General features: G+C 42.9%; 2 protein-coding genes across 5 annotated transcripts in view; one reads left to right on the top strand and one right to left on the bottom strand.

Annotated features, from left to right (window-relative positions):
- The window catches only part of SH3D19 (SH3 domain containing 19), a 179,348-nt gene that overhangs the window by 100,863 nt on the left and 53,567 nt on the right, over window positions 1-24,918 (bottom strand). The gene's annotated exons all lie outside the window — the stretch shown is intronic.
- On the top strand, window positions 19,524-23,763 carry PRSS48 (serine protease 48). 2 transcript variants are annotated; one of them, XM_032332506.1, is made up of 7 exons: window positions 19,524-19,747; window positions 19,890-19,928; window positions 20,093-20,252; window positions 21,726-22,009; window positions 22,808-22,971; window positions 23,170-23,424; window positions 23,517-23,603. In XM_032332506.1, the coding sequence occupies exons 1-6, from the start codon at window positions 19,696-19,698 to the stop codon at window positions 23,413-23,415; spliced, it is 945 nt and encodes a 314-aa protein (XP_032188397.1). In that variant the 5' UTR covers window positions 19,524-19,695; the 3' UTR covers window positions 23,416-23,424; window positions 23,517-23,603. The 2 variants fall into 2 exon arrangements, with proteins under 2 accessions (XP_032188397.1, XP_032188398.1); XM_032332507.1 differs by lacking the exon at window positions 23,170-23,424 and having other exon boundaries at window positions 23,517-23,763.

Raw genomic sequence — 24,918 nt, forward strand, 5'->3', positions numbered from 1 at the left:
TAAAAAACAGGTCTGAGAAACAGCGGACACTTCTAGTAATATGGAGATGAAGTACAGATCCAATTCTACTTTATCAGAAACCCGAGTAAGGCGTTGTATGCTTTCTTCCCACAGAGCTGTGAATGAAACACCTGCAGATGCAGGTGCGTGAGATCAACCTTAGCCACTCTCTGGCTCAGTGTATTCAGGTACAGACCTCTCTGATCTACCCAGCTCTGGCCCAGAGAAAAAAGAATCAAAGACAATGCTGACTGTCTTGGAGGATAAGAGGCTGTGGAATACTCCTGGAACACAACAAAAGCTACATTCAACAAACCTACAACGTATGTTGAGACACAAGAGCGAACAATTTCTTCTTTTTTTTTTTAAGATTTTATTTATTTTATTTGTCAGAGAGACACAAAGACAGAGAGTATGCACAAGCAGGCAGAGTGGCAGACAGAGACAGAGAGAGGAGACCCGAGCGGCTCAACTGACTGAGCCACCCAAGAGTCCCTCTTTTTTTTTTTTTTTTTTAAATTTTATTTATTTGACAGAGAGAGAGAGATCACAAGTAGGCAGAGAGGCAGGCAGAGGGGTGAGGGGAAGCAGGCTCCCTGCAGAGCAGAGAGCCTGATTCAAAGCTTGATTCCAGCACCCTGGGATCACAACCTGAGCCGAAGGCAGAGGCTTTTACCCACTGAGCCACCCAGGCACCCCCTTCTTTTTAACTTTACATTTTATTTTATTTTTTTCAGTGACCCAAATTTCATTGTTTATGCACCACACCCAGTACTCCATGCAATACGCGCGCCCTCCACAATACCCACCACCAGGCTCCCCCGACCCCCCACTCCCTCCCCTCCAAAACCCTCAGTTTGTTTCTCAGAGTCCACAGTCTCTCATGGTTCATCTCCCCATCCAATTTCCCTCAACTCCCTTCTCCTCTCCATCTCCCCATGTCCTCCGTGTTATTCCTTATGCTCACAAGTAAATGAAACCATATGATAACTGACTCTCTCTGCTTGACTTATTTCACTCAGCAGAATCTCTTCCAGTCCTGTCCATGTTGACACAAAAGTTGGGTATTCATCCTTTCTGATGGAGGCATAATACTCCATCGTATATGTGGACCATATCTTCTTTATCCATTTGTCTGTTGAAGGGCATCTTGGCTCTTTCCAGTTTGGTGATTGTGGCCATTGCTGCTATGAACATTGGGGTACATATGGCCCTTCTTTTCACTTCATCTGTATCTTTGGGGTAAATACCCAGTAGTGCAATTGCAGGGTCATAGGGTAGCTCTATATTTAATTTCTTAAGGAACCTCCACACTGTTTTCCAAAGTGGCTGCACCAACTTGCATTTCTAATGCATACTGTGAGTACAAACAATGCAGAAGAACCTTTGATATGTCATGAGAATTTTAAGAATCCACAAAATCTTTAACAAAAATATTTGTGTAACTTCCCAGACCTCTCTCAAATAACAATTTCACCAAAATCCATGTATTTCCTGTGCATACCTGTATACCATGAGTTAACTGTGTTTTCAACGTTCACTACAGTTTTATCAACCACTTGGATTCATGTACTTGCCTTACAGCAGGAATAAAAAATTCCAACGTCAGCTGACATGAAAATTACTTGAACTTACAGGGTTTCTATTGAACCATCAAACGGTGAATATTAAATAAATGAATGCCCAGGAGCTACTAAAATCTAGGAATATAAGGGAAGGATTTTTTTTTTAATTTAAGATTTTATTTATTTATTTGACAGACAGAGATCACAAGTAGGCAGAGAGGCAGGCAGAGAGAGAGAGAGGAGGAAGCAGGATCCCTGCTGAGCAGAGAGCCAGACTTGGGGCTCGATCCCAGGACCCTGGGATCATGACCTGAGCCGAAGGCAGAGGCTTTAACCCACTGAGACACCCAGGCATCCCAAGGAAGGTTTAGTTGTGACTAAGAATCTTAAAGGCTTGCCAGAATAGATAGCATTTGGTTTGAGCATAACTTTAAGCTGGCAAAATTTGAGAAGTAAATATGGGAAGAAAGGCATCTAAGTTTAAGAGAACTATATACAACACAATAGTAGAGAAAGCACAAAGAACTGAAGGATAATACTGAGTAATCCAGGTAGATCCCAGAGTGTGAGGAAAATATACTGGGAGATCGTATTACAACATGAATTAAGGATCATTTGGAGCAATTTATGGATGTTGTATGTTAGCATGTGTACTTTTGTGCAAGAAGTGGAGGAAGGGTAGCCTGGTAGAACGGACTACAGTGGAGGGCTGGAGGATGAAAGAAGAGAGACCACGAACAACAGTATGAACCAGGTGGAAAGCTTGATGTAAGGAAAGAGTAGGAGGAAATGAAAGTGGGAGGGCTGGGTACAAACAGACAGGATTTGGAATGGGCAGTATGTGTTGACGGAGGGAGCAGGAGTCATGATTTGGTACATGGTATATGTTACCAGTAACTGAGGTTAGAAATAAAGCAAGATCAGACAATGGGTAGGAATATACCACATTTAGGATAACATTCACTACTTGGCACTATCAAGAATCTTATGCTACTAACATTTATGAGTTCAGCACAGTATGGAGCCAGGTTTGAGGCTTTTCAATGAAAAATCATATGTAGGGTCGCCTGGGTGGCTCAGTTGGTTAAGTGTCTGCTTTCGGCTCAGGTCGCGATCCCAGGGTCCTGGGATTGAGCCCCACATCGGGATCCCTGCTTGATGGGAAGCCTGCCTCTCCCTCTCTTGCTCTCCCTGCTTGTGTTCCCTCTCTCACTGTGACTCTCTCTGTCAAATAAGTAAGTAAAATCTTAAAAAAAGAAAGAAAGTCATATGTAAATGTTTACTTGACTCAGTGGTTATATCCACCTCCTCTGCTTATAAATTGAAAGATAATGAAATAAAATATAAAAACCTGAATAGAGGGGTGCCTGGGTGGCTCAGTGGGTTAAAGCCTCTGCCTCCAGCTCAGGTCATGATCCCGGGGTCCTGGGATCAAGCCCCACAACGGACTCTCTGCTCCACAGGGAGCCTGCTTCCTCCTCTCTCTCTCTCTGCCTGCCTTTCTGCCTGCTTGTGATCTCTGTCTGTCAAATAAATAGATGAAATCTTTAAAAAAATACAAAAACAAAACAAAACAAAACCTGAATAGAACCATGACAACTCTAAAACAAATCAAGAATGAGAGTGATCCAATGAATCAGACATCCTAAGAAATTTGAAACCAAGGTCAAAGACATCAGAGGTTAAACATGAGTTCTCTCTAGCAAGCTCTTTCTGAATCAAAGAATAAAAACTGGCCCCTTGGACATCCATGAAGATAGCTAATTAAAGCTATATTCAGATCAAGAGATCAAACTCCTCAGCACTGTTCAGCCCATTCCACAACAAATTACACCTAAAAGCCAGACAAGGTTTCCCTTTTGAGCTGAAGGGAGAAGACTGCTACCCATATGAAGTTAGTCATCTGTTAAGGGATAGTCCCAGTGGGGGACCTGGGACTTGATGAGGGAAAAAGAGTATAGTTTACGGTAATTTAGGCTTTAAATTAACTTCAGACCCAGAAATTATTGGGAGACAAAGAGGAAAGACAGGACCTACAAGTAAAATATAGTAAACCACTCCATTTCAAGATACATCTTACTCCTGGAATAACAACTTTCTTAACTTGGCAATTTTAAGGGTCTGAGCTTGTCTTCCAACTCCCTTATAGGAAAACCCAAAATAGTATAACCCATTGGGGTGCCTGGGTGGCTCAGTGGATTAAAGCCTCTGCCTTCGGCTCAGGTCATGATTCGAGGGTCCTGGGATCCAGCCCCTAGTCGGGCTGGCTCTCTGCTCAGCAGGAAGCCTGCTTCTACCTCTCTCTCTCTCTCTCTCTGCCTGTCTCTCTGCCTACTTGTCATCTTTGTCAAATAAATAAATAAAATCTTTTTTTAAAAAATAGTATAACCCATTAATACACCATTTACACAGTAAGTTATGTCATTCAGAGGAAAGCACTTCTGGAGAAATAAAACCACTACTTGTATCAGCCAATTTACTCTTCATTCATAAACATGTACCTACAACCAATGCCAAGCAAACATCTAAGGAAAAAGCAATGGTATAAAAGGTAAAGATCAAAATGAATGATCAATTCTGGATCAAAACAAAAGTGAATTTAGAGACTAGAAGAGAATGTTTAAAATATTCTACCGGAGGGGCGCCTGGGTGGCTCGGTCGGTTAAGCGTCTGACTCTTGGTTTCAGCCCAGGTAGTGATCTCAGGGTGGTTAAATCAAGCCCCACTGGGGGCTCCGCACTCAGTGGGAAGTCTGCTTAAGATTCTCTTCCTCTGCCCCTTCCTCGCTCCCCCCCCAAATAAATAAATAAAACTTTAAAAAGGAAAAATATTTCTGACTTACACATACTGGCCTGCCAACCTGATCTATGCCAAACTGAGAAGTAATGGTAATAAAAGAGCTGCATTTCCATTCTCTGTACCATGTGCATCAACTAACTGTCACAGCCCTGCAATTATTCCCATTTCAAGATGTGCAGACTGAAATTCCCCAGGGTTAAGTAACTGACGCAGGGTCACAAGACCGACCAACAAGGGCAGATCTGAGACTGGAACTCAGCTTGGTCTGACTCCAATCCCACACTTAAGATGGCTTTTCAGAACAGCACATTCTTGATGTGCCTTTTTAAAGAAACAGTGAGGGGCGCCTGGGTGGCTCAGTGGGTTAAACCTCTGCCTTAGGCTCAGGTCATGATCTCAGGGTCCTGGATGGAGCCCTGCATCGGGTTCTTGGCTCAGCAGGGAGCCCAATTCCTCCCCTTTCTCTGTCAGCCTCTCTGCCTACTTGTGATCTCTCTCTATGTCAAATAAATAAAAACTTAAAAAATATATTAAAAAATAAAGAAACAGTGAAAGACACTGAAAACACCACATCTCTACTAACAAGTCCGAATTTTATTTGTTAAAAGGAAAAAGTCCAACGGAATATAAAGGCGAAGGTGCATTTAGAACAACAGGTTTTATATGAGCTTATATGGTTCTTTTATGCCCTTGGGTAATAGTTGATTGGGAAATTAATGATAATATTCTAAGATAAAGTCTCCAGTATGAGGACTTCAATTATAAAGGGGGCTGTATTTAACTAGGAATATAAGATTCTTAATCCCTAAATACGGTATGTGGAAAATAAAAAAGATAAATGATCTTTCAATAAAAAGCTGTAAGAAAGTTCTCCTGGGTACAGATAAGAAGTCGAACTAGATTTGGCATTGGCAGTACAACTAACAAAGCTGCAGGAATCAAGAGGGAAAACAGAATAAACAGAAAAAATTTCCCAATAATAATTCCAAGTAACAAACACACTGATAATCCTAGAAATACTCCTGACTATTAAACAAACTATAAAAAGATTCAGAGAGAACAGAATACACCCAAACTTCTGAGGCATCTGGGTGACTCAGTCGTTAAGCGTCTGCTTTTGGCTCAGGTCATGATTCCAGGGTCCCGGGACTGAGCCCTGCATTGGGCTCCCTGCTCAGGAACTCCCTGGTCGGTGGGAAGCCTGCTTCTCCTTCTCCCACTCCCCCTACTTGCGTTCCCTCCCTCGCTGTGTCTCTGTCAAATAAATAAATAAAAATCTTAAAAAAAAAATACACCCAAATTTGTCTTCCATTTCCCAAGAAACAGACAGCATTGTAAAAGGGAAAGAGCTATCACTAGTTCTCTCTCCTTGATCTTTATGATGTTAATCAATTAAGAGCAAATAAATGTGCAATCAAGAATTTTTATACTTTTAGTAATCTGTGTCCAAATACTTATTAAGAAAAATCATTTTATATCTAGATAGAGAGCATATTTCTGATATGATCAAATTTAAAAGTATAATAGTAAATAAAAAGGTGAGACTTTATACTATAAAAGGAGAAAATAAATTGAAGAAAGAGATAAAAAGGAAAAAACAATGTCCCATTTCTAATTCACTCCGTGAATACCATTAAGATGTGGGAGAGGAAATGTATAAACTGATGTCACAGACCCTCAACAAACATGGCAGTAAATAAAGTGATTCCAGTCTCTAGTGAGGATGTCACTGACAACAGAAGTTCTCAACTGTTTTAGGCATTCATATTGTGTTGCCTACTGGCAGAAATTAAGTCATAAAAGGACAAGAGGTGGACAAATGGCAATCATTAATGTTATTATTTTGAAAGACTGAAACACAACATGAAACATCGGATCTGTCCCATGTGTTTCCAAGGCTATTCCCTAAGTCAGTGCAGGACAACTATTGGAGAAAAGCTGAACATTCAAAAATTCTCAATCTGTTATTCTTTTCCTGAGCACTAAGGAAAATTGCTTTTCGTTGCTCTAAGCTCAGGGAAGACTGATGTGGCTTGAGAATAGCTGCTAAAAAGGAGATAGACTATAAACAGAGAGATTTTCCAATCCTTGCCAGAGCGAGAACCGAACAGGGAGTGCATCTCCATGTATGTCCTTTTTGAGGAATGAAATAATCCACAATTTTCAAGACTCATTTTGAAACTGAATTTCTAAGGTATAACATATACTTTTTCAGAGCAGTAGCAGGCGCTGATTGGTAGGGAGGCTAAGTGATTTTTTGCGGGTTAGTGAAAGAGCTTTCAGCTCCTGAACTTAGTAACTAGGAATCAATGGCTGATTTGACCTTCAAGGGTCTAGAGCAAACAAGACACACACATCTTACCCTGACACCAGAGTCTGAAAAATGAAACTGCAGAAGGGTTTTGTTTAACTCAAAGACAAGCTAATACATGAGTTTGGGGGAACGGTACATTTAGATTTTAGAGAAATTGGGTCAAAACCCTGACAGCATGTATAAGGAAAGCTCAACATTCAAGTTAGTCCAAGGAAAACAGAACTGCAACAAAGTCAGGAAAGGACGATGCTATAATTATCTGATTCTCCATTGTTGCTTTCAACATTTGAGGATCCCAGGAATGGCTTCTTCTCAGAATTATCTTTTAAAAAAACCCAAGAATATTAAAAATGAGATTTAAACATAAACCCAATGTGGGACGCCTGGGTGGCTCAGTTGGTTAAGCAGCTGCCTTCGGCTCAGGTCATGATCCCAGCGTCCTGGGATCGAGTCCCACATCGGGATCCTTGCTCTGCAGGGAGCCTGCTTCTCCCTCTGACTCTGCCTGCCATTCTGTCTGCCTGTGCTCACTCTCGCTCGCTCTCTGACAAATAAATAAATAAATAAAATCTTAAAAAAAAAAAAAAACATAAACCCAATGCTTATTTTTAAAGGGCTTGACACCACCACGTTATAGTCAGAGACCATAAGATAGACATGTCAAGGGAAATGCATGTTCTGGGAAAGTATAAGATGCAAATAGACATCAGAACTATGGCAGCTTCTCAATCTTGCCACCTAAAATAATTAATCTGTACAGAAAAAGTGTCTCCAGTGTTGAACTGAAATGTTAACCAAGTGCCAACAGGTGTGGCTGTCTCTAAAGCACAGCCATAGCAAAACCGACAGGTCACAGGCAAGCAATCTCTACTGTACAGAATCCAAGTACATATAAGAATAAATTGCAGGGCGCCTAGGTGGCTCAGTCGGTTAAGTCTCTGCCTTTGGCTCAGGTCATGATCTCAGGGTCCTGGGATCGAGGCCTGCATCGGGCTCCCTGCACAGTGAGGAGTCTGCATCTTCCTCCCTCACACGCTTGTGCTCTTGTTCTCTCTCGCTCTGCCCTCTCTCTCTCTCAAATAAAGTTTTTTAAAAATAATAATAATAATTAAATTGCTAAGCAGTTTTCATCACTACTGACCTTTCTGATTTAGTCTTTAAACTCATTAGTATATTAACATTAATTTGCTCAAATCCTGAATAAATAGTGTAACAAGACACAGTCCTCTATTAATTTGTTTTTTAGGGGAAATGTAAAGGGATGTCACTATTTGTTAAGATTTCAGGTGAATGTTTTAATACAGGAAAAGGGAATCCTCCCTTAGCAGTGCCACACTTTCAGAGAACAAATCTAGGACACAGATGAGTTATTTCTACCTTCCCAGCTTTTAGTGGTGACTATACCCAGAGCCCTTTTAGATGTCCTTGAGGAAGACACACACATTCCCTATAAAAGATGATAGAAGTTCCTGGTTTGATCTAGCTGAAGTCATCTAAATTCAAATTGAACAGGATGGATTTGCATTGGCCCAATCTGGCTTACGAGTTTTTCACTGGGACTTGACCCATTCTCACTTCCCAAAGAATTTAAAAACTGGGATGGATTTAACTGGAGAAGGAACAACAGGATTTTATAACCATCTTGAAGACAAAGAAAAAAGGGCTACAAACTGTTTTTCCCTGGTTGCACTGTTTTAGGTAGATTTTTCTTTTTAATATTTTATTTATTTATTTGAGGCAGGGAGCAAGCACGAGTTGTGGGGGGGCAGAGACAGAGGGAGAAACAGACTCCTCACTGAGCAGACTCCCAGGTGTGGGGCTCAATCCAGGGAACCTAAGATCATGACCCGAGCCCTGGGCCACCCAGGCATCTCAGCAGATTATTTTTTAACTGATGTTTTTAGGAAAATTTCTCCATCAAACTAAGTCACTTGAAGCAAAGTTACAAAAGGCAAATATCCTAACATCATGTTGATATCTGAATGTGAAAGGAAACCCCAACTCCAGATATTCATCTAAGGAGCACTGACAATATTTTATTTCTCAGAGTTTCAGGTGCTTTGTGATAACATTCTGAATTAAGGTTTTGTTCTATGCTCTCAATATTTGAAGGCTATGAACTGAGTTACTTTCTATTTTGGGCTTATCACATTACCTAAGATTTTCTGTTCGATGATGATGTTCAATAGTGCTTTGAGTAGTGTAGAGAGACCCTCTTACCTATCACCTGTAGGAATGGGTACAATCTTTCCGGAGAGCTATTTGGGGCTTTAAAGTTTATAGCTTTTCCTCCAAAATTCTACTTCTAGAAATCTACCTTCAGGAATAGAAAAGTGAGGGAAATACCCATATGAAGACATTTAATTGCACTATCCTTTACAATAGCAAGTCCACATGGTCAACAGTAGAGAAATGACCATATGTTGACACATTTATAATTTTTAATAAACTGTGTGGTTATTATCCTATTCAACATTTATTGCCAGGACTTACCTAAAGTGCTTTACTCACTCAGCTTCCCACGAACTCTATGAAGGAAGTTCTCTTATTTACTGATGGGAAAGGAAGAAGTTCAGTTACTTTGCTAAGGTCATGGAGCTAGAGGTGAGGGTCCTGGGATTCCAAACCAATCCTGCTCCAGAGCCCAAACTGTTCAACACCAAACTGCTGTTGTGTGTGTTGCTTTTCAAAGGCGATACTGCATTACAATTTTTCTTCCAAAGATTTTTGCTTCAATATTCACACCCAAAACTGATCTCTGGTTTTCTTTCAGGAAACATACCTCTTCCTTGTTTCAATATTAATGTTATTTTCCCTTCATAATAAGGAATTTGGACATTTTCCTTCATTTTCTGCGTTCTGAAACAGTTGGAAATCGCACTGCGATCACCTGTTTCTTAAAGGTGTGGTTGAATTACCTTGTAAACTTGAAGGAGAGAAAAGGGAGGGCAGCTCGTTGACAATTTTCTCTATTCCATCAGTAATAACTGTCTTTTTAGATGTCCTATGTCTCCTGAGGTCGGCTATGGTCACATATTTTCCTTTTCATTTAAAAACAAAAAATCAATAGCTTTATTGAAATATTATTTACATGCCATAAAATTTACCTGTTTGCAGTACACAATTCAACAGTTTTTAGTAAATTTACAGATTGCAGATCTGTGCAATCATCAGTCATTTTAGAACATTACCACCACCCTAAAAAGATGCTTTATGCCCATTTGGAATCAATCCTTGCTGCTATCTCCAGCCCTTCCAACCTGTTTTAATTGTACAACTCTATAACCCTGATGCATGTATGAACAGATGGATTCGTTTTATATGGATTTAATAAAACAAGAGTCAAATCTAGGATATATTGCATACAGTGTGACTATATTAAATTATTTACTTCTAGGAAACTAATGTAGTGCTATATAGAAGTGGTATCATTTTCTTATAGCTCATTAAAGTTACTTGGCATTTATGGGGATAAAAGACAGTATGATTGTTCTTATTTTCTTATGTTTAGTACTGAGACTGCAATAAACATGTATTCTTAAATGCCCCAATGGCAGCCAAACAATAGGAAGCAAAACCTGAAGTATGATCACAAAAACCACCCTGCCTCCAGCCATATCAGAAACTGCCATGTTTCTTTACTTTGTATTGTCCAACTGTAATATAGTTTTAAATTATTTTCTTACTTTCATTTTTTAATTTTTCCTAATGAAAGTATGAAAAAAATCTAGCTATTTCTGAATTGGACAAAGTGTTTTTTCCATAATGTTCAGGACCTGAGTGCTGAGAATTAAGCTCAGCTGACTAGACGTCCAGCCAATATATTTTTAATTAACACAGAATAGAGATTTCTCTCATTAGGAAGCATTAGTGTCATTTGATTTCAGATCCTTGCTTCAAAGTTCTCCCCATATAATAGGGAACATTAAGTATAAGATTAAACTTAATTTAACAAGAAAATCTTTCTACATGTTCAAACATGCATAATTCAGTCAGTAGCATATTTAGATTGAAGATTAGAAAAAACTGCTTTGAGCATTGAGAATTTCTTCCAGTGATAAAGGTCAACAGAACACAGACTCGGGGGGCACTTGGGTGGCTCAGTGGATTAAGCCTCTGCCTTCAGCTCAGGTCATGATCCCAGGGTCCTGGGATCGAGCCTTGCATCCGGGATCTCCGCTCAGTGGAGAGCCTGCTTCCTCCTATGTCTCTGCCTGCCTCTCTGCCTACTGGTGATCTCTTTCTCTGTCAAATAAATAAATAAAATCTTGGGGGGATGGGGAACAGACTCAGAGAAGCAGAAATAGCATTGACTTTGGTATAAAGAGGGGTTCAAATCCATCTTTTTCTTCTTCCCTTTTTCACCCCACCCCACCCACCACGAGGGCTTATAAAAACAAAACAAACAAACAAACAAACAAACAACAACAACAAAACAAATGGAGACAAATCACAAGCAAAAGACTTCAGGGGAAACAAAGTCCCAGGACTTTCTTAAAGTGACTTTATACTGTTTTTTTATATATATATATATATCTTTAACTCAGGAACTAAAGTAACTAAACTAAGTTGCTTCCCTGTCAATTTAATATCCTTGTTGGCCATCTGTTACTTTTCTATTGTCTTCTCATCAAAGACATAAAGTAAGCCTCAAAAACAGTTAAGTGGGTATTAAAAGATTGTTTCGAGTTTTAAACAGATGTGTACTTATGTGAAAGCCCAACTATAGAGCACTCAAGGGTATGTAATTATTTTGCTGACAGGTCTGAATTCACAATCAAGTTATCCGAAACATACATACACTCAGGCATATTTTCAGAGTCTATACATATGCTTTGTCCTAGGTATACACTCATTACATCCATAACATTTAAAAATATTTTCTTGGTTAAATAAAAGAAAAAGAATTTACTTAGCTCTTCTAGTTTCATACCTAAAACTTGTTTTCAAATGTTTCTCTGAAGAAATTATCAGTTATAAGGCATCAATAATAAATATCTTTTAACTGGAGGGAGATCATAAATATAAATTTCTATATAGAATAAGCATGAGAAAATGAAAAAGCAGTACTAAATCTATACTGTTACATCTTAAATATGAACCATTCGAGGTTTCTCCTTCCAAAAAAGGCCAAAACTTTGAAAAACGATCAAGTAGAATAAATAAAACTTCATATAAAATTTCTTTCCAATTCAGTCACCACAAACTCAGAATTCAACTCCAATAAAACCTGGAATCAATGATTTATAAGGGTTTACCAGAGAACTAGAAATCTTTATAAACTTAAAAAAAAAAAAAAGATTTTTGAAAACAACATTTTCAAGGACAAAACCGAAATCAAGTCTGCTCTTTTATTATGATGGTTTCCATTACTCTCCAGCCTTGCCTCTGATCACTTTCCTCTTTAAAAATTCAGTTAAGGCCCTCTCTGTTTAAGCTCAGCCTTAGAATTTGGAGAAGTATTAATATTCCATCCCCTGCATAAGGAATAAGAATAAAATATCTTCTTATTTTTCTTATTCCCCAATTTCAGTTACTCCCTCTAAATTAGTACAGTATTGTTTAGTGAAAATGTTTTCTCCTAACAGTCCCATCAGATGAGCTACTGTGGAGGAGTTGAGGAAATCAACAATGAGTATGAATGAGGAGGCAGGAAAAGGGATGCTCTCAGTCACCAGAACTCGGTACCATCTTTGTGAAAGACAATTTAGCAACAGAGATCAGACTTAAAACGCTAGGTATTTTCTGGGCACCTGGGTGGCTCAGTTGGTTAAGCAATTGCCTTCGGTTCAAGTCATGATCCACGAGTCCTGCATCGGGCTCCCAGCTCCACGGGGAGTCTGCTTCTCCCTCTGACCTTTTCCCCTCTCACGCTCTCTCACTGACTCTCTCTCAAATAAATAAATTTAAAAATCAAAAAACAAAAAACTAGGTAATTTCTTTAGTAATTCCATGTATGAGCAATTCACACCAAAGCAAGTACAGAGGTACCTAAGAACATAGATATTCCTTAGCATAATTTATAATAGCAAAAAATAAACACTAAGTTTCCATCAGTGCATATGAATTTAAAGTCATGCTCTACTTCTGCATTGTGTAATGTTATGCAGCTGAGCTAAAGAAAAGTCTTCAGCTCAGTATATGTTGGTATGGAAGGACCTGAGGGAGACAGGTAAATTGCATGTAGAATACTTCCACTTTTCTGTGATGTATTCACACACACACATAGACACAGAGATATGTATACACAGAAGCCACACAAATATACATGCACAGGCAGAAAATGAAGGAAAGACATCTGGAGCGATGCTCAGAAAAGCACCCAAGAGGTGCTAGAAGTAAAGAGGGCGAGGAGGGAAACTTTCTATTTTACTCCATATCTTCATTTCTCGACTGTTCAAATTTTTTCAATAATTGTAAAGAAAAAAACCAACTATATATTATGCCTCGCATGCAACAGAAGAGGGAGCCAGACTTAGTAGGATTTTAATAATAATTGTTAACTCTAGATTTCTTTCCATCTGACAGCCTGGAGAAAAAGGGCATTCTGCTCTGGTCACAGGAGCACCAGATCTAACGTCAAGTCTCCCATGATGGTTTTGGGAACCAAATGGGGAACTGTGGCCAAAGAAAACAGTGGTTTTTGAGCTGAATCGCTAGGCGAGGCTCGGTCAACGAAGAGGACGACTGAGGGACGTATCCCAGCCTCAAGTTTCAGTGGCCTTTAAGCCTGGGGTCTTGGTGTTCAGATCCATACTTGGAAAGTCTCAGAAAAGTGAAAGAAAGGACAGCCAGAGGCCTCTCTGTGCTTCTGACAGTTCTCTCTGACATCTAGGGCCTCTCCCGCCATACTCTACCATCAGGACTAAATGATCTATCACCCGACCTCAGATGCTACCTCCGTGATCTTCCCCGGCCTTGTTATCACCAATAACTGCATCTTCTCTGTGACCTCAACCTCAAGCATTTCACTTCCCAGCACACTTAACTGTCTTTCCCGCACTCCTGAGAGCAAGAAAGCCAATTCCAATCATTTTCAACCCCATTAAGATATATAACTCACTGATTTTTGCCTTGCTTTCCTCTCTACAGTCCCCTCCTTCCTTATTTCCCTGCTTCCCAGCTTAAGTTCATGATTTCTCATTATAATCACTCCCTTTCCTGGCCCCGTCATTGTACCCACTTAGAGAACCTTGGCCTGGGTACCGCCACCACTCTGCCTCTCTATGCCTCCACCCATGTTGCCAAACACTACCCGTGAACAACGTAAGTCTGGCAATATCACTTCAAATGCCAGTGGACGCTTTCTGCTGTCCAGCAGTCACAGTATTCTTTCTCCGGCCCATTCATCTCCCACACTTGTGGATGACTAGTTCACTCCCTCTTCTTGGGTCCTCAATACTTCCCTTCCCGTCCTCACTCTCAACAGATGATTTCTCTCCCACTGAGGAAATGGAAACCATCAGCAGAGAACTTCTACCACCACATCTCCTACCAAAAGGCATCTGTATGCACATACTTACTGTTCTTCCTGTTGTACAAAAGACCTGTCTGTGCTCCAATCTAAGCATCCTCACGCCCCAGCGGATGGTTAGGTTCAGTCCCCTCCTGTCTGCTCAAGGACACTGCAGCGATTCTCCTGCTTTCTCTCCTGCATCAATTTCTCCCTCTTCTAGGTAATTCCATTAGCACACAAACATGAAATAATTTCTCCCATCTTAGAGCAAGAACAAAAAATTGTACCACCTAGGCTCTTCTGCCAGCTGTTTCTCAATTTCTCTTTTTTCCCAAAGATTTTATTTATTTATCAGAGAGCGAGCGAGCAAGCACATACAAGCAGGGGGAGCGGCAGGGACAGAGGGAGAAGCAGGCTCCCTGCTGAGCAGGAAGCCTGATGTGGGACTCCACCCCAGGACCCTGGAATCATGACGCTTAACCAACTGAGCCACCCAGGCGTCCCAATTTCTCTTAACAGTAAAACAACTTTAAAAATTGCCTTATTTGCTGTCTCAAATTCTTCCCCTTTCTGTCTTGAATCTGTTGGTTTGTAAGCACCCTGGGAGCTTCCCAGGGGTGATCTGAAACAGAGGGTAGGGAGAGACCAAAGAAAGAAGCAGGCCACTTCCAGACTGGTAGTTTAATAAGGAAGGGAATTTACACAAGGCTTGTTTTGGGCAGCCACCAAGACAACTAGATATCTATCCTCACCTGCCAAATATTAGAACTACACAGAGGCCTTAACTGGGCTAGTCACATATACTGTCTGGACAGTCTTAGCACCACATCACTGTCTCAGGGATGTGTCTTTGGAAAGCCTCTAGGAATATGAAAGGCAAATGGAACCCACATTCCAAGAACAGAGGAGGGGGTAAGGAACCTCTGAATGCCCAGGTCCAGTTCTTGGGTCAACGGACAGTCATGTCCACTTGATAACCTCCTTCAACAGAATCCATCCATGAGGCTAAATCGAATGGTCAGTTCTTCATTGTCTGCAGCACTTGGCAGCCAATCACCTCCTCCTCCCTGAAACACATTCTTCACCTGACGACCAGAAGACTACTAGCAGTTCTCTGCCTAACTCATGCTATCCTCTCAAGTCTCTTACTGGTTCCTGTTTATCTCATCTGAACTTTGGTGTGGTCAATCCTTGAAACTCATAGTGGGCTCCATTTCTACTCATTCCCTAGGTGACCTTATCTCATTCTAAGGCTTTAAATACTTTGACGGGCTGGTGACACCCTAATCCAGCCCTTCAGTTTGTGGCAATCTCCTGATTCCACATTCATATATTCAATAGCCTAGCAGACATTTCCAGCTGGACATCCATCAAGCATCTTAAACTCAACCTGCCCATAAATGAATTTCCTATCTACCCCCTAAAAACCAGGTCTTACAGTGTACTCCATCTTAGTAAGTGGTTATTCCACAGTTCCAGGGGCCCAGGTCGAAAAATTAAAGATTTTGTTTATCTGTTTGATAGAGAGAAAGAGATCATAAGCAGGGGGAGCAGGAGAGGGAGAAGCAGGCTCCCTGCTGAGGAGGGAGTCAATGTGGGGCTTGATCACGACCTGTGCTGGAGGCAGACATGTAACTGACTGAGCCACGCAGGTGCCCCCAGATCTACCACTTTTTACCACTTTGCCTTCACAGCTCTGGTCCAAAGTCATCATTACCTCCTGCCCAATTTATTCCAACAGTTTTCTAACTGTTTCCCTGCTTCTACCCCTCACCATTCTCAACCTAGTAGTCACTGTGGTCCATTTAAAACTTTTAAGTCAGACCCAAATCTTCCCATTCTACCAAGAATAAAAGCCAAAGTCCTCACCCCATGAGGACCTACTCGGTCTGGCTCACTCCCTGTCTGACCTCATTTCCTACTGCTGGCACCCCTCACGCACTCTGCTCTAGCTTTAGTGTTTCTCAAACGCCCAAATACACCCCTGCCTCAGGGGGCTTTGTACTGCTATCATTCGTGCTTCAACTCCTCTTCCCTCAGGCGACCACTGGCTCAATGCCTCTCTTTCCTCCAACACCTGCTCAGAAATTACCTCAGTGATGTCTTCCCTGACCACGATTATTTAAAAGTCACCACAGCTCCACCACAGCATCCCTTTCCTATTCTATTTTTCTGCCCAAAGCATTTGTCATGATCTAAAACTGCAATGTAAGCTCCATGAGGACAGAGGCTTTTTCCATGTTGTTACTCCTCCTATTCCAGAACACTGTCTGGCACGGACAATGAAAACATGATCACTGAATAAATAAACAATGTCTCCTGGACTTGGGAGGCTGCCGTAGCATGGAGGGAAAGATTACCAGACAAGGAATCAGGAGATTTGGATGTGAATCTGATTACAGTAGTCCCCCGCTTAGCCACATTTTCGCTTTCCACAGTTTCAGTCACCCCTGGTCCACCGTGGTCCAGAAGCAGATGTCATCAGAAGGTCTGTACTAGTCTAACCTACTAGGTCCCAAATCCTACATCACTCACCTCACTTTACCTAAGCACACAGGCATTTTATCATCTCACAGCATCACAAGAAGAAGGTGGATATAGTACAGTAAGACATTTTGAAAGAGGCCACATTCACATAACTTTTATTAGAGCGTTGTGTTATAACAGTTTTAGTTATTATTAGGTATTGTGGGTAATCTCCTACTATGCCTAACGTATTAAACTTTATCCCAGGAATGTACATGTAGGAAAAACAGTACATATAGGGTTTGGTACTATAGTTTCGGGCCTCCACTGGGGGTCTCAGAAAACATGCCCCAGGGATAAGAAGGGGGACTACTGGGGCACCTGGGTGGCTCAGTTGGTTGAGCGGCTGCCTTCAGCTCAGGTCATGCATGATCCCAGCGTCCTGGGATCGAGTCCCACATCGGGCTCCTTGCTCGGCCGGGAGCCTGCTCTCCCCCTGCCTCTGCCTGCCATTCTGTCTGCTCACTCACTCGCTCTCTCTCTCTGTGCTCACTCACTCGCTCTCTCTCTCTCTGACAAATAAATAAGATCTTTAAAAAAAAAAAAAGAAGGGGGACTACTATTGTACACTAGGAAATGAAAGCAATTCCCAGGTTTGTAGTGCACAGTAATACAGCTAGTTAAATCAGTTAACCTCTAAGGTCCTCTGTTTGCTCATCTATAAAACAGAAATGAAAACCTTCCCAATCACCGTGTGGAGGAAAATGTTACGCAAATGGAAAATACTATCGAGCTCCAGTAACTGATCACATGCTAACCTACTGAGAAATCAATGTTAACACTGCTAGACAAAAGTTTATTCTTGGGCACCTGGGTGGCTCAGTGGGTTAAGCCTCTGCCTTTGGCTCGGGTCATGATCTCAGGGTTCTGGGATCGAGCCCCGCATCAGGCTCTCTGCTCGGCAGGGAGCCTGCTTCCTCTCTATCTCTGCCTGCCTCTCTGCCTACTTGTGATCTCTCTCTGTCAAATAAATAAATAAAATCTTAAAAAAAAAAAAAAGTTTATTCTCTTTGTAAACTAGAAGGACACCCTGAACTATAAACAAAGACTTTAAACTTCCCTTCTCCCTCTCTCCAATTTGTAATGTGCCTACATTATTAATTATACACATTAGTATCCTTATACTAGTGTCAAACTTCTGGGCATCACGGCTAAAATAATTTTTGCTTTCTATCCATTTCACCCAGGGCCAGGCACTGAAGGACCAGACTTCAGAAGTATGGCTGCAAGACCCAGGGGGAAGCTGGGGCCTGAGATGCCCTCGGCTGTCCAGGGAGAGAGGGTGTCTGGGGCTTTTGTCTGGCGTTGGGGAGGGACAGACCTTATCCATTCCCTTCTGAATAGGGGAGATGAAACTTTGTGTGTTGAGATCTTTGGTACTTTTATTTGGTCCGGAACTGTCCTCCTCACCGGTCTTCCTGCAGCCCATAACCAAACAAAGCTGAGAGAGGCTCTTCAGAGGCAGAAATACAAGCCAGGTTCCTTAGTCAATTAAATAAAATGTCAATAAAATGTCAAGACAGTCTGAAGGGTGTCTAGAAAATACAGACCTCGCCAAAGCACAGCTGGAAAAACTGGTACTTGAAAGAGGAAAGAGGCATCTTCTCTAAATTCTACTTTTGTTTCAAGTTACATAACAAGAAAAATAAATACTTCATTTAAGTTAGTTTAGTTCTTCACAGAAATCCCTTAATCGTGACTCAGAATGATGGCATTAGCGTGTATTAAGGGAATATAAAAACCAAGGTGTGTTTCTCAGTCCTCTAGAAAACTTCTTGTTACATTAACCCCTGCACTTTTTATAATATTCTAACAAACTCACTGAATTTATTGCCAAGGCGGAGAAAGTCACCTCCTGACTACAGGGTCTGATTATGCTCATTGGTATGCTTCAGGTGATGTGAACTATATAGCTCATCCTTTTCTCCTTTGGTCTCAAGTTAAATTAATTCTCAATTTTAATAATCCCATGCTTGATTTTTTGTAAGTAAAAATTCCTCCCACCCCCGATTTCTGTAGGCCTTCTAATTGCACTCATTTTTACTGTACCCACACTGCCCTCCTGTGCCAAGCACCAGCTCTGGAATTAAAGAGCCTAAATAACTGTGTCAACATCATCCTCAACCTCCTCACCATGGTTTTGAAAACAACAACCAACATTTGCTCAGTATGTTGGTTATGTGCCATATCCAAGCCCATTCAGATTTTAGAGCCCCTGGCTCTCTTTTTTTAATGAACAGGAGACCAATTATAAATAAAAACCTCCTGAGTTACATCCTTATTCCACTTCTCTCCAACTAGATTGCCAGCACCTTGAAGGCAAGGAGCCCCCATAATTCATGCTTCTTTATACATTCTGCCATATTTAGCATATTACCTTGTGCATCATACAGAGCTAATAAATATTTGCTGATTTAGGAAGGCCAAGGACAAATTACAACAGGTAAACCGACACAAAAAGGGGAAAGAGACAAAGCAGAAAATACTGGTCAGCTATCTGACTGGCTTATTTCCTTTTCTTTATTTTCTCTTGTCAGTTCTGTAACGGGTCAGGAGGCCAAGGACTTAGGGCACCGCCCTTTGGGATCCAAGCTCAGGGATCCGCCCCAGGTTGGTTCACCTTTGGCCAGAGGGTAATTACATGAGAGCAAGTAGGGCAAGTCCCTGAGATGTGGCAGGCTGGACAGAAGGAGGACTTGCTCCACACCAGGATCACTGCACTTACTGAGCCCAGCTCCCTCTGGTGCCCACCCCAACTTGCCCCTCTTCCTATTGGCAGAACCCCAGACATCCTGCTCTCCTGCACAGCAGGGGGCGCCTCAGGCCCCAGCTCCTCCCCCTGGGTCCTGAAACTCTACTTTCATCCAAGTCTGGTCCTGTCAGTGCCTGAGTGTTGTGAAAACCAAAGGAGAGGAGGAGGTGAAGCAGGAGAAGCTGGTCTTGACCCCCTTCTCTGGCGGCTCCCCAGCTGGCCTCTCCCTGGGAGCCCGAGTCCGGAAAGAAGGAAGTGTTGCTTCTGAGGGGAAAAAAAAGACATGGGCCCAGCTGGTTGTGTCTTCCTGCTGCCCCTTCTGCTGGGGATCCCAGGTGTGTTCCTGGGGTGACGAGAGTCCTAGGCAGGGGCAGGGGCTCAGCCCAGGACAGCTGCTCAGGGCATGGGCTGTGGACCTCCTATGGCAACAAGAATTCATCATGGGTGTCTCCCACATACCCCCTTTTCTCTCCCTAGGCGCCAGTGAGGAGGAACCAGAGAATCTCCTTAAGTCAAGTAAGAGGCCCCAGCCAGTGCAGCAGGACTGGGCGGACCAAGTGACGGGCATTTGTGCCAAGCTGAAGAGAGGACACCAGTTTGGGAAAGGAGTGCAGAGGGGTGGCGGCAGAGGAGCAGGTCTCCGGGCAGATCTCCCATGCCTTTCTCCTCTTTGTCGGCAGTCTGCGGGCGCCCTGCTGTCTCATCTGGCATTGCCTCGGGCAGGGAGGCCAACGTGGGCCAGTGGCCCTGGCAGGTCAGCGTCCGCCAGGGCCTGCTTCACATCTGTGCAGCCACCCTCATCTCAAAGCAGTGGGTGCTGACCGTGGCAAGCTGCTTCCGGTGAGTGCGGGCCTTGCTTCAGAGAGACCTGTCAGGGGACTCGGGTGACTGGAGGTCCTGGGCTACGGGCAGACAGGAGTTTACCTTGCACTGCCCGGTATGGTACCCTGTGCCTTAGAAGAGGGTCCAAATGTTTCCTGCCCTAGGTCTCTAGTCAATACAACTACTCTTAAGATTTCAGGCATCCTCATATTTGACAATCACTTTGACTGAAATGAATGCCTAATAACAGTTATCCCCTGTGCCCCCAACTCAGCAGCTACCCAAGGAGATACTCCCTGAGGGGGGAATCCTCCCTGTCCAGCATGCCACGTGTTCACACCACTCTGCATGCACAATCCTGAGCCCTCTTCACTCACCCCAGGTGACCTCATTCTCTCCTATGGTTTAAAATATCATATACTGGCTGGCAACACCCACATGGACATCAATAGCCCCAAGCTCTAGCTCTGCCCCAATTCCATCTGGAAGTCTCACTGGTACCTCAAAGGTCACACGAGCAGGACAGAGCTCCAATTTCACCACCACCATCATCCCCAAACCAACTTCTATCTTCCCTGTCTCATTCAACAACATAACCTGTTGCTCAAGCCATACTCAGAAATATGAACTCACTCTCCCCCACTCTCCATATGCCAATTCTGTCAGTTTTATTTCCAAAATACACTTTGACTCCAGTATAGCTGGCCCCAGACCACTGCAGTAGTATAACAGGTTTTGCTACTTGATTCATACACATAACAAAGTGATTTTTCAAAAAGTCAGAGGTAAGATCCCGTCACTCCCTCCTTCAAATCCTTCAGTGGATGCCCAGGCAAGAGAATAAAAGCCAGCTGCCTCACTGTGGCCAATAAGCTGTGGATCACCAGATAGCTGCTCATTTTCCCAACCTCATCTCATTCTACTCCAGGTTCACCTCGATTCCTAGAAACTGCCAAGTTCTTTCTCACCCTCCAGGTCTTTGCACAGTCTGCATTATATTCCCTCTGTCTCACATGCTTCTCCTGATAGCTCTCCTCAAGGCTGAAACTCGTGTCTTTTGGGACCCTGGTGAGAACTTATCTCTTCAGTGAGACCTTTCCTGATTGCCCAATCCAAAGACTTTTCTCCTGTCCTTTATTCTCTAACTTAAAATCCCATTTTCTTCATAGTATTTATCACACTTTAAAAGGCTGTACTTGTTAGCCTGTTGCTTGGCCATCTTCTTTCCCTCCCTTCCTCACTCCCCTCTCTCACACACACTCGCAGTGCGCACAGACACGCACGCATGCACACAATCCACCAGTCCTGTGAGGGCCAGATCATGTCTAAGTCTCATTCATATCCTCAGGAAATGCTCAATACTTAGTGAAGGAACAAAAGCTTACGAAGAATCAGAGGAAAAATGCAACCTCCAGAACTGGGGTTTTCAGGGACACCCCATGACAGAGTCACAAGAAACTCATGGTCCCCCCACTCTGCTTCTCTTTTCAGGTCTAAGGACACCAGAAAATACCATGTGTTGGTAGGGTCACTTCAGGTCTCTGATCGCCCAAGCTCCAAAACAACGACAATCCCTGTGTCCAGGATTATCCCCTACCCTCACCTCCAGGGAAACACAACTACTAGTGCCATCGCTGTGGCAAAACTGGCCTATCCAGTTTCTTTTACCCCTGTTGTCCTGCCCATCTGCCTCCCCTCATCTGCAGTACAGCTCAAGAACTCAACCTCCTGCTGGGTGACTGGATGGGGCTATTCGGGAATGCACCAACATGAGGGTAAGTGGATTTTCTGAGCTCTCTTTCCTCAGCTGACATTCTCTAACCCCTGCTCCCTATCCCAGCCCTAGCTCCACATATACTGCACTCTCCAAGGCAATTAATCTGTCACGCCACAGACTTCAAATTCTCCTTGACCCTGTTCCCTCCCCTTTGCTTTCATACTTCTGCTGCAATCTCTCTTGCTTATTCGTGTCTGCCTCTGCTCTTGTTTAGCAGTAGTGCTAAGACCTTCAAAGTGATAAAGACAAGACAATGAGCTTACGGAGAGGGTAGCTCTCAGTCTGAGATGTAATAGAGCTTTCCCTCTGCACCTGGGTGGTATATGTGGTTAGGTGGAGAGGGGAAGCGGGCATGAAGATGTATTAAAAAAAAGTAAGGCTCCTCAGCAAGTCTCAAGTCAGGAGAGGAGAGTAGAGCTTCATGACTGAATCAACGGTCTTCATTCTTCAGTCTGCTAGATCTACTACCTCTTCGTATTCAATGGAATATAACAATATATTCCAAGGCCAAATGAGGTCATTCTGCGTCATCGTTTTGGGTTTTCCTGAGTCACAAGATTTTCTGTTATCTGTGGCATCTGAGTGGGAGCAAATGCCTTCTGCCCTGTTCAGACCCAGGGAACTCAGCCCTTCAGCTATTTCCCGAACTGGAAAGCAGAATGCCATCTGATATGGAGGCAGAATATTTAAAAGCAGAGCTGAAATCCCTGAAAAACAGAGGCATGAAATCTCTATCCCTAGCTGAAAGTTGCTTCCTGCATTTTTAAGACAGCTCGGATTGTTTTTGTTCTCACAGATATGAAGCCGTCTTACATACTGAAGGAGCTGGAAGTGCCCCTTATGGATCTCCAGACATGCCGTGACTACTATCAGAAAGCAAACTTGCGTGGAATCAAGCCCATCATCAGTGAAGCCATGATCTGCTCCAAGCTCCCAGTGGGGCAGACGGATCAGTGTATAGTAAGAATCCATCCTGTAGGCACCTTCTAGAACCCTCCCCTTTCCCATATCTCTTATCTTCCGTGTCTCTTATCTTCAGAATCTCTGGGTGAATCCAGCAGTGCCTGGAGAGGCCCTAACTCCACAGTTCTTGACTAACCAACCGGGAGAGTTATGTCTACCCTGTGCAAGGCTTAGTCATCTTTCTTCTCTCCCCAGGGCAGTAGAGGTGATCCCCTGACGTGTAGAGTGGAGGATTTCTGGGTCCTGGCAGGAGTGGTCAGCGGGGAGTCAAACTGCATCCAAAACAATGATCCTGGAATATATACAAACATCAGTTTCTATAAATCTTGGATTGAGAAGTCAGTCATTTCATATACTGACTTTTCTGCTGTCATCAGTCTGTACTTCTCTGGGCTCTTCCCTGTAATGCTTCTACCTCTCATTTTCCTGGGGCTACCTTAAGTGGCTGAGGTTAGTACAACCACAGTAAGTGACAATTAAGAATGAGGGAAAAAGGCGGGAAATTCTAATAAGTTGATGGCTTTTGTTTGTTTTTTAAATAGGCTCCATGCCCAGTGTGGAGCCCAATGACCGAGCAAGACCTGAGGGGAGATCACGTCGAATTCCTAACCGACTGAGCCACCTAGGTGCTCCTAGAAGTTGATAGTTTTGATTAGAGATTTTGAGGAGTCACCAAGACAGATGCAGTTCTGCTATTTCTGCTAGTCACCATAAGCCTAACATGTCTGTTGCCTTTTATCCCCAAGTCAACCTGGAAAAAAAGATCCCCAGTGTTAATAAAGTTTGGTTGATTCCAATTGTTATTTCTTATATTCATTCTTTTGATGAAACTGGAGACAGTGCCTGGGGAAATCCCAAAGCACAGAACTTTAGGGCTGAAAAAGATCTGGAGATCACCTGGCCCAACCAATCCCACACTCCACAGAGAAAGAAACTGGAGTCCAGAGAAATTAGTAGGTTTTCCCTTGCTGAATTCCAGATGAAAATCATCCAATATGGGGGGCACCTGGGCGGTTCAGTGGGTAACCCCCCTGCCTTCAGCTTGGGTTGTGATCCCGGGGTCCTGGGATCGAGTCCCATATCGGGCTCTCTGCTCAGCAGGGAGCCTGCTTCCCTCTCTCTCTCTCTCTGCCTGCCTCCCTCTCTCTCTCTCTCTCTCTGCCTGCCTCTCCATCTACTTGTGATCTGTCAAATAAATAAATAAAATCTTAAAAAAAAAAAAAGAAAAGAAAAGAAAAGAAAATCATCCGATATGGGCCTAGACTGGGTTCTGAAGAATGAGCAAGGAGTCAAAAGATGAGGTTTCAGTGGAAGCACAGCAGGAAAGAGGAGCCGAGGGCAGTGTGTTAGTTATTCCTGTGCAACAAATCACCCCAAAACTTAACAGCTGAGAAAACTCCCAACACTGATTCTCTCACAGCGTCTGGGGTCCATAACTAGGGAGGGCTTAGCCAAGTAGTTCCGGCTCAGGGTTTTTTCAAGGGGCTGCTGCTGTATCAGCCACAGTCATCTCAAAGTTCAACTAGAAAAGGAGTGCTGTCAAGCTCATTCATAGGTCTGCGCCGGCTCCAGAGGATCTGCTTCTAAGGTCACTCACACATCTCCGTAGGGCTGTCTCATGGCAACTACCTTTCCCTAGAGTGAATGAACCAAGATAAAGTAAAAGAGAGCATTCAAGATGGAAGCCACGGTCTTTTCATAACCTAATCTCATAACTGACATCTCATTACTTCTACTATATTCTAGTCTTCATTTATTTATTTATTTATTTTTCCATACCCAGCATGGAGGCCAAAGCAGGGCTTGAACTCATGACCCTGAGATCAAGACCTGAGCTGAGATCAAGGGTCAGATGCTCAACCAACCAAGCCACCCAGGCACTCCTACTGTATTTTAGTCTTTAAAACAGTGAATCAGGGGCGCCTGGGTGGCTCAGTGGGTTAA

Source organism: Mustela erminea, chromosome 2 (assembly GCF_009829155.1).
Source record: "Mustela erminea isolate mMusErm1 chromosome 2, mMusErm1.Pri, whole genome shotgun sequence".
NCBI classification, from domain to species: domain Eukaryota; kingdom Metazoa; phylum Chordata; class Mammalia; order Carnivora; family Mustelidae; genus Mustela; species Mustela erminea.

What these genes read in the sequence shown, in the direction of transcription:
- PRSS48 (XM_032332506.1), top strand. Translation starts at nt 19,696, where the DNA reads ATGGGCCCAGCTGGTTGTGTCTTCCTGCTGCCCCTTCTGCTGGGGATC. An exon ending in CCTTCTGCTGGGGATCCCAG is followed by an intron (nt 19,748 to 19,889) that starts GTGTGTTCCTGG and finishes TTCTCTCCCTAG; the next exon opens with GCGCCAGTGAGGAGGAACCA. An exon ending in AGAGAATCTCCTTAAGTCAA is followed by an intron (nt 19,929 to 20,092) that starts GTAAGAGGCCCC and finishes CTTTGTCGGCAG; the next exon opens with TCTGCGGGCGCCCTGCTGTC.